The sequence below is a fragment of the Heterocephalus glaber genome, unplaced genomic scaffold (genome assembly GCF_053883595.1).
Source record: "Heterocephalus glaber isolate CG9 unplaced genomic scaffold, H.glaber_assembly_v1.0 deba00001226, whole genome shotgun sequence".
Classification (NCBI taxonomy): domain Eukaryota; kingdom Metazoa; phylum Chordata; class Mammalia; order Rodentia; family Bathyergidae; genus Heterocephalus; species Heterocephalus glaber.
This window is the reverse complement of record NW_028258219.1, coordinates 834081-846797: the sequence shown is the minus strand read 5'-3', so window position 1 is coordinate 846797 and position 12717 is coordinate 834081. Positions and strand designations below refer to the sequence as shown.

General features: G+C 55.8%; 1 protein-coding gene across 3 annotated transcripts; it reads right to left on the bottom strand.

Annotated features, from left to right (window-relative positions):
- Window positions 1-7610: 7610 nt before the first annotated feature.
- On the bottom strand, window positions 7611-11627 carry Neu4 (neuraminidase 4). 3 transcript variants are annotated; one of them, XM_004868510.3, is made up of 4 exons: window positions 11386-11627; window positions 10131-10332; window positions 9805-10060; window positions 7611-8874 (listed from the first exon to the last, which is right to left on the bottom strand). In XM_004868510.3, the coding sequence occupies exons 1-4, from the start codon at window positions 11613-11615 to the stop codon at window positions 7958-7960; spliced, it is 1605 nt and encodes a 534-aa protein (XP_004868567.2). In that variant the 5' UTR covers window positions 11616-11627; the 3' UTR covers window positions 7611-7957. The 3 variants fall into 3 exon arrangements, with proteins under 3 accessions (XP_004868567.2, XP_021103054.1, XP_087067011.1); XM_021247395.2 differs by lacking the exon at window positions 10131-10332 and having other exon boundaries at window positions 11386-11496; XM_087210885.1 differs by lacking the exon at window positions 11386-11627 and having other exon boundaries at window positions 10131-10466.
- Between the last annotated feature and the right edge of the window lie 1090 nt (window positions 11628-12717).

The following is a 12717-nucleotide window of genomic DNA, read 5'->3' as shown; positions in this document are numbered from 1 at the left end:
ACTGAGCTGCATCTCTCCCCTCTTTGTTTTTATTCTAAAACAGGGTCTCACTGAGTCACTGAGTTGTCCTGGCTGGGTTCAGGCTTCCAACCCTCCTGTCTCAGCCCCTTAGAGTGCTGAGACTACAGGCGTGCACTGCCAAGCCCTGTTTTGCCCAGGGTGTGTGTGTGTGTGTGTCTGTGTGTGTGTGTGTGTGCATGTACGTGTACGTATATGTGTGTTTTCATGAGCAGCCTCATCGAAGTACTTACCAATTTTATTATTCTTTTGTTTGGTTTGGTACCAGGGATCGAACTCAGGATCTTGAGCTTGCGAGGCAAGCAGTGGAATCACTGAGCTAAATCCCCGGCCCAATTTTATTAGTCTTTTAAGAAACCAGCTTTGGGCTTTATTTCCTCTATGATTTTCCCAGTGTCATTGTTTTGTTCGAATTTCATTATTCTCTTCCTTCTACACTCTTTGGATTTAACTTGCTGTCTTTCTTACAACTTCCTGAGATCAAAGATTACCAGTCTTCTTTTTTTTTTAAGAGTAGGAAAAATTTATTGAGAGAAAGATAGCTTCTGTCTAAGAGAGACAGAAGGGGCACTGGAAAGTGGGTTGCCCCCTTTTTTCTCCAATATATACATTTTAAGGCTATATATTTTCATCTAAGCCTGGCTTTGATTTCATGCTACAATTTTTGTATAGCATTTCCATAATTAACCTCAAAATATTTTCTAATCTCCACTATGGCTTCTTCTCTGAACCACAAGTATTTAGAATTGTATTTCTTTATTTCCAAACACATGGAGATGCTTGATTCTCTTTTATTTTATTCTTATTTCTAGTTCAGTTTCACTGCAATTCTCGGTCCTTTGAAACTCACAGAGACGTGGCTGCATGGCCCACATAACATCAGTGCTCAGACTTTGCTGGATGGAAAAGGTGTTAGGGCAGCGACAGCTACATGCAGAATCCTACCCACCCACATCAGTGAGCTTGCGTCCCACGCAGGCAGAACCTTCTTTTGTAACTGACTTTCTTGCTGTCTACTTCCTCTATCAGTTACAGAGGGACTTGAGTTGTAAATTTTCTGCCACAACTGAGAATCTGTTTCTCCTGTAAGTCGGTCCACTTTTGCCCTGTACTCTTATTAGGTCCTCGGGAACTTAGCTTGCTGCAGCTATCTGTGAATCTAACTCCTGTCCTTCCAAACTGTCCTTTGGCCACCGGTGGAAACTGTGTGTCCTCTCCCTCCCTTCCCTCCAGCCTTTCTGTGTCTTTGTGCCCATCTGCATCTGCTGCCGCAGAATACAGTTGTGTTTGGGGTGGACTTTTGTATTTTTGGGTTTTCCCAGCATAGACATTTTTGCCTTTTTACTGAGTCAGTTTATGTTTGGAGTAATTCTGATATGTTTGGGTTGCATTAGCTGCCTCGATATTTGCTGTGTTCACCTTCCCATTCTGTGCACATTCCCCTCACTCCCTGACTGTTCTGAGTTGTGCCTTCTGCTCCCACACATCCCCTCCGCAGTGCGGGGTCACAGTCTTCTGTCCCTCGGCACTAGCTCTAGAAAGCACTTCACACGTCCCTTCCTTGGTGACATAAACTGACATTTTCACCTTTTCTGAGACAGTACCAGGATCTCAGAGCATTTCAGTTCCATTCCCTCCCCTCTGCCTGGTGCTCTTTCTTGTTACTTGCCCTTAAATCTTGCAGTGGGGCCGGGGGTTTAGCGCAGTGGTTTCGCCGCCTGCTGCGTAAGCGCAAGGACCTGAGTTCGATCCCCAGTACCATAAATAAATCAATCAATCATCAATCAGTCATCTGTGCAGTGAGACCGAGGCACGGCTGTCATCATACCCATGTGGCTGTCTTCACTGGCCCTCCCTCCAGAAATGCCTTTCACACGTCCTTGGTCAGAACGTGCTCGTGACAACCCAGGCCCTCCTGAGTGTGTGAAAATGTCATCATTTTCCCTTGGCCTTGAAGGATGTTTTTGGGCATGGTCATTTTCCTCTTTGAAGATCCCGTCCTACAGTCTTGCCCTCCCCACTGCTCCTGCTGGAAGTCAGCTGTCTGCACGCCTTGCCCTCCCGTGCCGTCTACCACTGTGACCCATTCTGGGCTTTGCCCTTGCCTGGAGTTTCGTAGCTTTACTAGAGGAGCTCAGATGTCCTTTCCCTGTGGCTTGTTCAGCTGAGATCACAGGCAGCCTCAGGCATTGAGGAATTGTAGCTGCAGACCAGACCCATCCAGAGCTGGCTGTGGGCCGTGGGGCCGTCTGGGCTTCTCCGAAACTGGAGTAGGGCTCCATGGGCTGAAATGCTTGGACAATGTGCACAATAGGTGTGATGCTCCCTTTGGGAACTCTTGCTTCAGGTCACGTATTTGCTCTGCTTCCTCATGAAGACCACAGGTTGCTGCTTATGCTGGGCCCCTGAAGGGACCCAGGCAGCTCCCAGTCCCCTCCCTGACAGTGATGACAGCACGACCCGGTCCACATCCACCCAGCTCTGCTCTTGGTGCTGTTCAGCACAGCTGGGTTGCTTTCTTTTCTTTTGTCATTTCTTTACTTGTACAGATGGGATCCAGTGAGGACTCCCCCGACACCTGCCCCACTGTGGTAGCATAGCGTCCCCTAGTGTGGAACCTGGCAGGTCTGTGATTTTCGGCAAGGAGGAAGGAAATCAGCAGGCATGGAGGAAAGATCGAGACCTGTCTGGCCACAAGGCATCCTCATACCTTCTCATGAGTCCACACCAAGCACTGCACTGCCGAGCCACCATGCACATCAAACGGAAAGGGCAGTGTTCAGTGGGGGTAGGTGTGCAAGGAAGCAGCCTTCACACACTCATGGAGTGTGTGATTCATGAGAAGAGTTATCTAATACAAAATTAGAGAGGTCTCTGCTCAGTCACCCTGGTCTGGAATCTGCCCTACAGAAATCGAGGCCCATCACAAGGACCTGTGTTCAAGGGTGTTACTTCAGCCTGGTTTGTAATGGGAGACACCAGCAATGATCTGAACACCCCTAGTGGGGAAATGCAGGGTAAACTATGGTATGTCTACACTATAGCGTATATTATGTGGGGGTTTCCCCAATTTTTAAGATTGAGGTAAAATACATAAAATAAAATCTAGAATCTTAACCATTTGTGAGAATACAGTTTAGTGACATTAAGTACAATCACACTGTTGTGAAACATTTGTCTACAGCATTCTTTCATCTTCCCAAACTGAACCTCGGTCCCCATAAACACTACCTCCCATCCCCTCCCCAACCTGGCACCCTGGCACTTCCATTCTACTTCCTGTGTCTTTGGATCTGACAACTCCAACGACTTCATTTAAATGGAATCATATGGTATTTTTCATGTGACTGGCTTATCTCATGAGTATAATGTCCTCTAGGCTCATCTATATTGTAGCATGTGTCAGAATTTTCTAATTTTTAAGGGCTAAATGATTCTGCTTTGTGTGAATATCTCACATTTGTTTGTCCATTCACCCACCAATGGACATAGCAGTGGCTTCCATGTTTCGGCTATGATGAATTTATTGCTGCTAGGGGCACACACGTACAAATATTTCTTTCAATTCTCCTGGGTATATGCCCAGAAGTGGGATTGATAGATTCTATGGTAATTCTATAACCCTTTGAGGAACTTCCATACAATTTTCTACAGTGGCTCATTATTTTACACACCCATCAGACCAGGTATAGTGGTGCATACCTGTAATTCTCTCTACTCTGGAGGCTGAGGCAGGAGGATTGCAAGTTTGAAACCAGCCTGGGCAACTTAGTAAAACCCTCTTTAAAAATAAATTAAAAAGGGATGGAGTGTACCTCAATGGTGGAGTGCTTGCCTAGCATGTGATAGGTGTGGTATGGGCAAAGCTTGAGAAAACACTCTGGCTGCTAGTTTGCAGGCAGGAGCTGGCCAGGGACACCATAGGGACCATGGAAGCCTGGAGGAAACTGGACACACCTTGGTTATCAGGGCACAGCTCTGGGGTGAGCCCTGTCTGAGGGAACAGACATGTTCTCAGCATTACCACCTTCAAAACAGAGTCCTGGTGACATGACAGTCCTGTCTAGGGTAGGGAAGTGTATCTACGGGGAAAGGCCTGGAGCACTGTAAATCGAAGGGTGGCCTTGGACAAAAGGAGACTCCAGGTCCTAGTCAAACAGCATTTTTGGATGTGGTGAGTTTTTTAATCACATCACAGGGAAGTCATTTAAAAGAGCCTCGGTGGGAACCAATCAGATGACTGAAAGCTGGCTTCGGTCCCCAAAAACGGCACCATGTCAGCTTATTGTGGACCCTTGATCTCACACCTGGAAATGGAAATGAGATCTGCCTCAGGAGCCTGTGTTCCTATCGGACAGAATGAGACTTACCAACCACATCAGGCCTGAGAATACTTCCATGTGTGTCTACCCTTTCCCTCCCCACGTACAGAAATTGAGGAGAACATGAAACCTAATAAGGAGACAGAGGTAGAAACACACCAAGATAGACAGAGACACAGAGCCAGAAAGGCACAAGCAGAGAGAGAGACAGGGCCTTTAGAGAAGGGGGAGGCAGCCAGGGCTAAGAGCGTAAGAGCACAGCGCCAGCTGGTCAGATGCTGTAAGGAGTTGGGGAATTGGAAGAAGTCAGGAGAACCAAGCAGGATGCAGCACAGAGAGAACCAGATGGAAACACACCTGAGAGACACTGGAGAGGAGCCTCAGGCCGGGCCCTGGAGCAGGGCTCAGAGAAGGGTTAGGGCGCTGCTCACACGAGTCACATCTGGGGGCTGCTGAGACAGCCTGTGGCCCACATTTGGTGGCTCAGACAGCACAGGCTGACTCCACAGCTCCGGAGGGCAGTGACTGACAGGGGCCATGGCCACACAGAGGCATGGGCAGGGCCAGTTCCCTCCAGAGTCCCCAAAAGTGTCCCTTTACCTCCTAGCTGCAGCCCCAGCCACTGCTGCAGCCCCTCACCTTCTAATCCAGCCCCTCACCATGAGACAAGTAGGGACCGCCAGGGCGAGACAGGGCCCGGGGCACAAACCCCCGCCACTGAGGTGAGCCACCCTCTGTGCATGGCGTGTTCCTCTCAACCTTTGTGCTCTCTGCACAGGCCCACTGTGAGACCGGGTCAGACCACAGAAGCGGAGCACTTGCACCAAATGGGGGAAATGTTCCTGGGAAACCCCAATAAGCCCTGGAGCTTCACTTGCTCTTAGTCGACTTAACGATGGATAATGTGGAGTCACGCAGCATAGGGTGAGCTTCTCACCAGTGCTATGTGGACAACACCTCTGATGCATGGGTGAGGACGACAGCTGCCTGGGTTGCTTCTTGAGTGCTCTTGCTGAGAGTCATGACTCTTCTCCTGGGTTGACAGACACCTGATCGTGACAAAAGTGCAAAAAGCTTGGTGTCTGTCCTCATCACATCTGTCCCTCGCCATCTCATCCTTGGGTCGGAGTCCACACAGCACTGCACACAGACATATCAGTCCAGGAGCACAGCACAGGGTTAACCTGGCCTCTGTCAGGGGCCCTGCTCTGTGCCTCTTCCTTTCTCTCTGCCTTTTCTGCCCAGACTTGCTTCTTCAGCAGCTGTACCAGCCAGAGCCCCTGATGCCCTCCAGCACATCCTAGACCTGGACCAAACCACAAAGCCAAGTGTTCCGCACAGGACGATGAAAATTCAACAGCAAATCCTAGGGCAAGTTGGCTGTGACCACCAGGGGTCACAGAAGCAGCATCCTTCAGAACCATCCCCCTGGCCACTGGAAACTCTTGGATGCCTGCCCACACCAGCAGATCTGCAAATGCACTCTGCTCTCTCTGCTCTGTGAGGAGCTTGGCTGCTCTCTTGATCCATGTGACTCCCACTGGCCGAGCCCCTCCAACCCCCATAAAGTTTTATCTTGACCCACGTGTGCTTGAATATTTGGCGTGGTCTCATTTCTGTTGCTCTATTGCCAGAAGACCCCATATCCTGTATCAGAAACACCCACATACCTGGCATGGTCTCCTTGTCTCTAGATCCTTAGCTTCACCCCATCTGGGAGTGCCTTTGCCTGCAGACACAGCTCACAGGTTCTGGGATCAGGAGGGGGATGTCTTCAGGCCTGTTAGGCTGACTATTAGACATCGCATCTATGTACCATGGCCCAGAAGCTTACTCAAAGCAAACAAACAACAAAAGCCGTTTGGTTGTGGAGCTGTGTTGGCGCATCCTGGATGGATTAAGATATGGGTCCAGAAAAATGGCTCTCCTTGGAGGGGCCAAGGCCCTGGTGATGGTGGAAATGCTCGGGGCGCTGAAACACCGGGTCCAGCCTCTTCACCCCACCCGTGCCTGGAGGAGCTGTCTTAGTCACTTTGTCATCCCTGAGACACAATACAGAACACTTGCAGCTTAGTGGAGAGGTTTATTTTGGACCGTTTGTTAGAGCCCATAGGCATCCAGTTCCAAGGAAGGACAGCATGGCAGAGGGGCATAGCGGTGCTCGCTTCGGCAGCACATAGACTGAAAAGAGAGGGGCATAGTGGATGACAGCTGCACATCGTGGTGGCCGGGAAGCAGACAGGAGAGGGGAGCCAGGGAGGAAGACGCTCCCTTCCATATCAGGCCCCAGTGACCCCCTCCAACCAGGCCACCTCCTAAGAGTGCCTTCAGCTATGAACTCATTAGTGAATGACCCCACTGCTGAGTATAGCACCCCAGAATGCAACTGCCTTCCAAAATCCCCACCTCTGAGCACGATAGTTTTGGGGGACTTTGTAGATCTAAACCATATGCGGTCCTCACACTAGCACCCCTCTCTGCAGGACAGAGTCTGAGCATGAAGGGGACCAGAGAAGGAAGCCCTTCTGTTCCCTTGGGGATCCCTGCCCCTTAGAGAGGCAGCTTAGGGAGGTGAGTGACCAAAAGACCCAAAGGAGCTGTCACACGTGGTCATAGCTGGACAAAGGTCACCTGGAAGGGATTTGTGAAGAAATGATTGCGGGTATGTGTGACCCACAAGGCGCACCCGAGCCAGATCAACATCGGGATGTAGGGACATCCTGAAGCCTAAGGGGAGCTGTAGGGAAGAAGGGTCCCTGGGGACCATTTTAACTTTTTCCTTATAGCTTTCCACACTTGCTAAGTTTTCTACAACGATCATATACATATTATTTTATAATCAGAAATTAGGACTTTAAAAGGAGAAGGAACAGCCCCACAGCCGAGCCCCACACCCTTCCAGGGTGGGGAAGGGGACACTGTCTTCAGGTCCAGCTCCTCATGTCCCCACAGGATGGGGGAGGGGCATCCGGGCAGGATGAGGCAGCTCTCTTTCAGGGCCCTGGACCCCACTGCCCCCCAGGTGGAAGTTCAAAAGCTGTGCAGACCTTGCCCATCAGCCAATCGCACATGGAGAAGGCTGGCACCAAGGAGGCAATGGATGGAGGCCGCACGTTCTTCCCTCCTCCATCCTCACCTCTGCCAGCTGCCCCAAGCTTTGGGGAATGGAGTGCGGTTAGGGTGAGGGGTGAGGGGCAGGCGCCAGAGAAGCACACTCAACCGCTGGACCCTCCCCGAGCTTGGACGTGGAAAGAAATGTTCACTCGGAGATAGATGCAATCCCTTTATTTGTCATTCATATGCCAAAAAGTAGCCAGAGATCAAATGTTACGAGAAAACCAGCCACGGCCGAGGGGAGACCCCAGGCTCATGAGGTGCAGCCATGGAACTGTGGTAGCCACTTGGCCAGGGCCCCAGGCCCAAACCTCCCCACCTTCCTGACGAGCGGTCCATCCTGAGCATCTTAGAGCAGCAGGTCCTGCACCTAGGTCTAGGTCACCTCTGTGACCCGTGGAGAAGCTGGCACAGGGCTCTGTCCATCTGGGGGCCATGTGGCCTCCTACTCCTCCCCTCTCTCTAGTCAACCCCTTTGGCCTTGGGTGCGTGCAGAGGGCCTGTCAGGAGGGCCGGCAGTGTTCCCAGGGCTTGCCCGAACGATGGAGCATCTCAGGGCCCCCTGACACATTCTCCAGGACCTCTCGCAAAGAGAACATGCAGAAGGAGATATCTTCGTAGGAGGCCCTGACCCCACTCTCGAATAGACAGGCAAAGGCCAGGGCTGCCCCAGGCCCAGACCCAAGGGTTGCCAGGTCAGAGTAGCCACTGGGGCCTTCATAGATCACCCAGGGCTCCGTCCAACTGTGGGGGTCCAGGGGGGACCGGCTCAGGTAGATGCCCATGCGGAGCCGAGCTCTGTGCCCCACTGGGTGAGAATACAGCAGCCATGTGGGGCTCTGTGCTGGGGCCACAGAGGGCAAGGGGAGCATTGGGGTGTAGGCCTCCCCATCCCCACCAAGCCCAGGCTCCGGGCCAGGCTGCTCCTGGCTGTTCTCCCAGGGCTGTGGGTGGCAGAAGGGCCCACTGAGGGGATCCTGGACTCCAGGACACAGATGAGGAGGGTTTGGCTCCTCCTCCCTGCTAGGGGTGGGAGCTGGAAAACCTACGATGCTGCCCTGGCAGCCCCGGGCAGTCTCTGCCAGGGTGGGCACAAGCTCCGCAGGCAAGAAGGAGGTGCCCTCATCAGCGCTAAGTGACTGCACACGGCTGCCCAGGGGACTCCGGGCATTGCAGTAGAGGAAGCTCCCACCCACGGCAGCCAGCTGGCACTCGCCTGAACGCAGGTTGGGCACCAGGCCCCCACAGTGCCAGGTGCGGCCCTGGTCATCACTGTAGATGGCAAAGGAGTGGGGGCTGGTCCGGCAGATCTTGCCAAAGCATTCCCGGCGGTCCACACGGTAAGTGTAGGCAGGCACCAGCAGCCGACCTGAGGGCAGCTGGATCCCGTGGCCAGGGCCCACAGCAAAGGTGGCCCAGTCTATGGAGAGGAGGGGTGCAGTGAGGAGCTGCTGGAACCCTTGGAGGGGCCACCTGGGCCACATATGCATGAGGGGCAAGAAGTCTGGCCAGGGCCACTGACTGGGGTTCCATGTGTGACCCAAGTCTCCTGGGCCTGACAAGCCTTGCAGGGCTGTCCAGGGGGGTCCTGGAGCCCACATGGCTGGGTGTGATTTTTGTCTCGGTGCTGGGGATGGAAACCAGGGCCTCAAATGTGCTAGGCAAGCACACACTACCGAGCCCGCAGCCCCAGCCTGGGCCAGGCCCTTGGTGTATGGCACCAAATCAGGTGAGTGGCCACAAGCAATGCCCGAGGGCAGGTAGGTGCACATGGACTGTGGATCCCTGGGTCAGCCTTGCATCCTGCCTGGGTCCTGTCCACACCCTGGTGTGGTGCCCACATCTGGGACTGGATAGCCAGAGCCCACAAGCAGAGGTCAGAGCAGTTGTGGACAGCGATGGCCAGTCAGCTCCTGGACTGGGGACGGGGCAACACAGATGTGGAAAAGCTGGGCTCCCAAGGCCCTGGGCTAGGCCCTCCGGGCCAAGTGAAGAAAAGGCAAGAGGGAAAAGGAAGCGGTAAAGGAGACAGGAAGGCCATCAGGTCTGGGGTACGAAAACTCTGGGTTCGCTACTCTCTTCCGCAGAGACAAGCCCCAAAAGAGGACAGTGACTTGAGAGCCCCAGGTAGCAGAGGCGGGAGACCAATGCAATCAGTCCTCCCTCCCAGGCAGCCCTGGGACGTGGTGTGGGGTCACCTTTGGCAGGAGGTTGGGGATGAGAAGCAGACTGGAGGTCCCCCACGGCCAGTATCTTCCAAAAGCCCTGGAGATCCCTGACAGCCCAGGCCCCGCCCACCCCTGCACCCTCCTACCCTGCACCTCCCCTGGCCCCTCCCGGCCCCGCCTACCCTGCGCCTGGGCACCCAGGGTCTCTTCCGTGAGGTCCCGCGCGCCGCCCCAGGTGAGGCCCGCGTCGTGGCTGGTCACGCAGCAGAGGCGAGCCGCGTTCCTGCCCGTGGCGATCTGCACGGCCTCGGGCGTGTGGCCCAGCACCGCGATGAAGAAGAGGAAGACTGTGCCCGAGCCCGCGTCAGTCACGGGACAGGGGTTCATGGAGCGGTGCTCCTCCAGGGCGGCCGTTGCTAGCACGCGCAGGGCGCCCCACTGTGGGAGAGAGGGGCTGCTGCAGGCGTCCCGGGCACTAGCCAGCCCCGCTGCGTCCGCCGCCACTCACCCGCACGCCGCCCGCGGCCAGCGCGCCTCGCCGCAGCACCAGGCGGTGCGCGTGGGCGTCGTCGGGGCTCTGCCGTTGCTCCGCGAAGGCCAGCAGCGTGGGCCGAGGCGGTATGCACAGCAGCGCCGGCACGCGGTAGGTCAGGCCGGTCCTCTCGCGCCGGAAAAGCACGGTCCTCGCGGGGACACGCGGAGAGCCCATGCTGTGCGGGCAGGGGTCACCCTGCACTCGTGCCCTCCCTGTGCCCGCCTGGAAGGGTCCCGCCCTGGACCCTGCCCCTCCTCCCTCCTGCTGTGCGATGCCCAGACCCTGTCAGCCTGTGTCTGCAGAGGACAGTCGGGGCCCAGAGCTTTGGACAAGGTGGGGCTCAGGGTCCCTTCACAGGAGACACAACCCCAGGGAAGCCACAGTACAGACACACAGACGTGCAGCACCACACAAACACCCCACACTGGAGCCCAGAAGGCACCAGAGCGTCCACAGCACAGGGGCCCCTCACTGCCAGCTGCCCCCATGGGCCCCCTGTGAGCCTGCACAGTGCGGGGGCTCCAAGGGGCCGGAGGGGTCCTGACCCCATCCCAGCCCTGACCCCCAGCAGAGGGGAGCGGGGTAGGGAGGGGAGACCACCCTGGGGAGCCCTGTGACCCATTTCAGTCCGGAGAGGAGGGGCCGGGGTGAGCTGAGGGGTGGACAGGCGGGCAGCGGTCCTGGGTAAGGGCCCTACTTCCTAAACCTCTGTAGGACATTGTTTCCTCGCCCACAGGACAGGTCCTGCAGGGGACAGGATCCCTATGATCAGCACCCTGCTGGGACACCTCACCCCACATCCCCACCTGTAAGGCCCTAGCCTGAGGGGCACCCAAGAAACCTCCACAGGGAGCCAGCCAGGAGTGTAGCTGCCTTCCAGGAGCAGCCCCAACCCTGAGCTTGCTCCCTCCCCAGTCAGCCCCTGCACTGGTCATGGGTTGGACCTGCCAGGGGCCTGTCCCCTCTGCACTGAGGCTGGAGAGGCAGTGAAGGAGTATGTGCAGCCCAACACAGAGAGGTGGGGAGGCCTGTGCTCTGTGTCAAGAGGGGGGTGCCCTCTGTGCAGCACACAGCTGTCAGCCCTCAGCCAGCACCCCACCAGCCACTGCCAGCCACAGAGCCTCCACCCACCCACACAGAGGTCACTAGCAGGATGCCACAGTATGCGTGAGACCTGCGAACCTCACAGGGGCCCCAGGATGGAGAAGGGTCAAGGATGAGCACTCACATAAACAGGAACTGGCCTCGCAGATGCCTAGGGCTGTTGCAGCCACCTCCAGCCCCGACCTGGGTCCTCTGCCTCCACGACCTCCACCCAGGCAGCACACTGGCCTCTGTCGACCCCACCACTGACTCGGCTTCTAGAGCAGCTTCCTGTCTTCTCAAAGGCCAATTGTGCCCAGGCGGGAGCAGGTGTGGGCTGCACGTGTCCCCAGGCAGAGCAGCACAAGAAGACATCTCTTTGCAGCTGGCTCACTCCCCAAAGCCAGGGACCCTGGTGGGGGTGGGGGGCGAGTCAGCACAGCCTGCAGAAGCAGGGTCCGCCTGGGGATGGAGCAGGAGAGATGGGAGCTCCGGAGACCAGTAGTGAACCCTGTTGCACAGGGGAAACAGGACTGCAGAGGGCCGAGGCTGCTGCACCTGAAAGGCATCCTTGCCCAGGCCAGACCTCAGTTTCTCCAGAGCCTCAAGGTTCTGGGGGGTGCATCAGTTTGGGGGAGCAGCCCCCAAAGCCATCCCTGCTCTGTGTGGCTAGTCGGTCCACTGCAGGGCTTCGGCTTGTCCAGGATAGCTGTGCTGCAATACAAACTAGTGCCCACTCCCTCTTTGGGGCACTGAGTCACAGAGGAAAAACTAAGGCCTGGGAGGAAAAGGGACCTCCTGGAGAACCTGATCCTCTGGCACCTCACCCCAGGGCAGGTGGTAGGTGTCATCTGTAGCCCAGCCCAGGGCACCACCCCACATCCTCCAGGCCTGTGGGTCTTTGGCCTCATTGGCTCATTGCAGGGCATGATCATAAAGCAGAGGGGCCTCTGCTTACAACTTGGGCCGGGTCCTTCGGGGCTCTGTCCCCTACAGCAGTGTCTCCAGACTACACCTCCAGTGTCCTGGGCTCCAGGCAGGGCGAGACACAGGACTGCAGCCCTTCCCCTCATGGGGGGTCACTTGCAAGCCCAATTCCATAAAGTCATACAGGGGGACACTTTGGGCCCACACTGTGTCCACGTGTATCCACCCTCTCTTCTGCCCCAAGGCTCCTCAGTGTCGTCCTCTGCAGGGGCTGGGGATCCTCCCATGAGGGCGCCATCCGTGATCGTGGCTGGAGGGACCCTTGGGGTTCACACCAACCTCTCATCTTGGAGGTGCAGAGCCACCCTGGGTGCTCTGTAGGGGTACAGGGATAGGCTCAACCTTCTCCCCCAGGTGCAGAGAGAACCAGCAGGGACAGTGCAGGGCTGAGCGGGGAGAGGACCCTCCTGCTACTTTGGTCCCTGGTTGTGGCCAGCTGCCCTGCATGAGGGCCCACTGTGTGGGTGCAGGCTGCCCCAGGAGATCATCC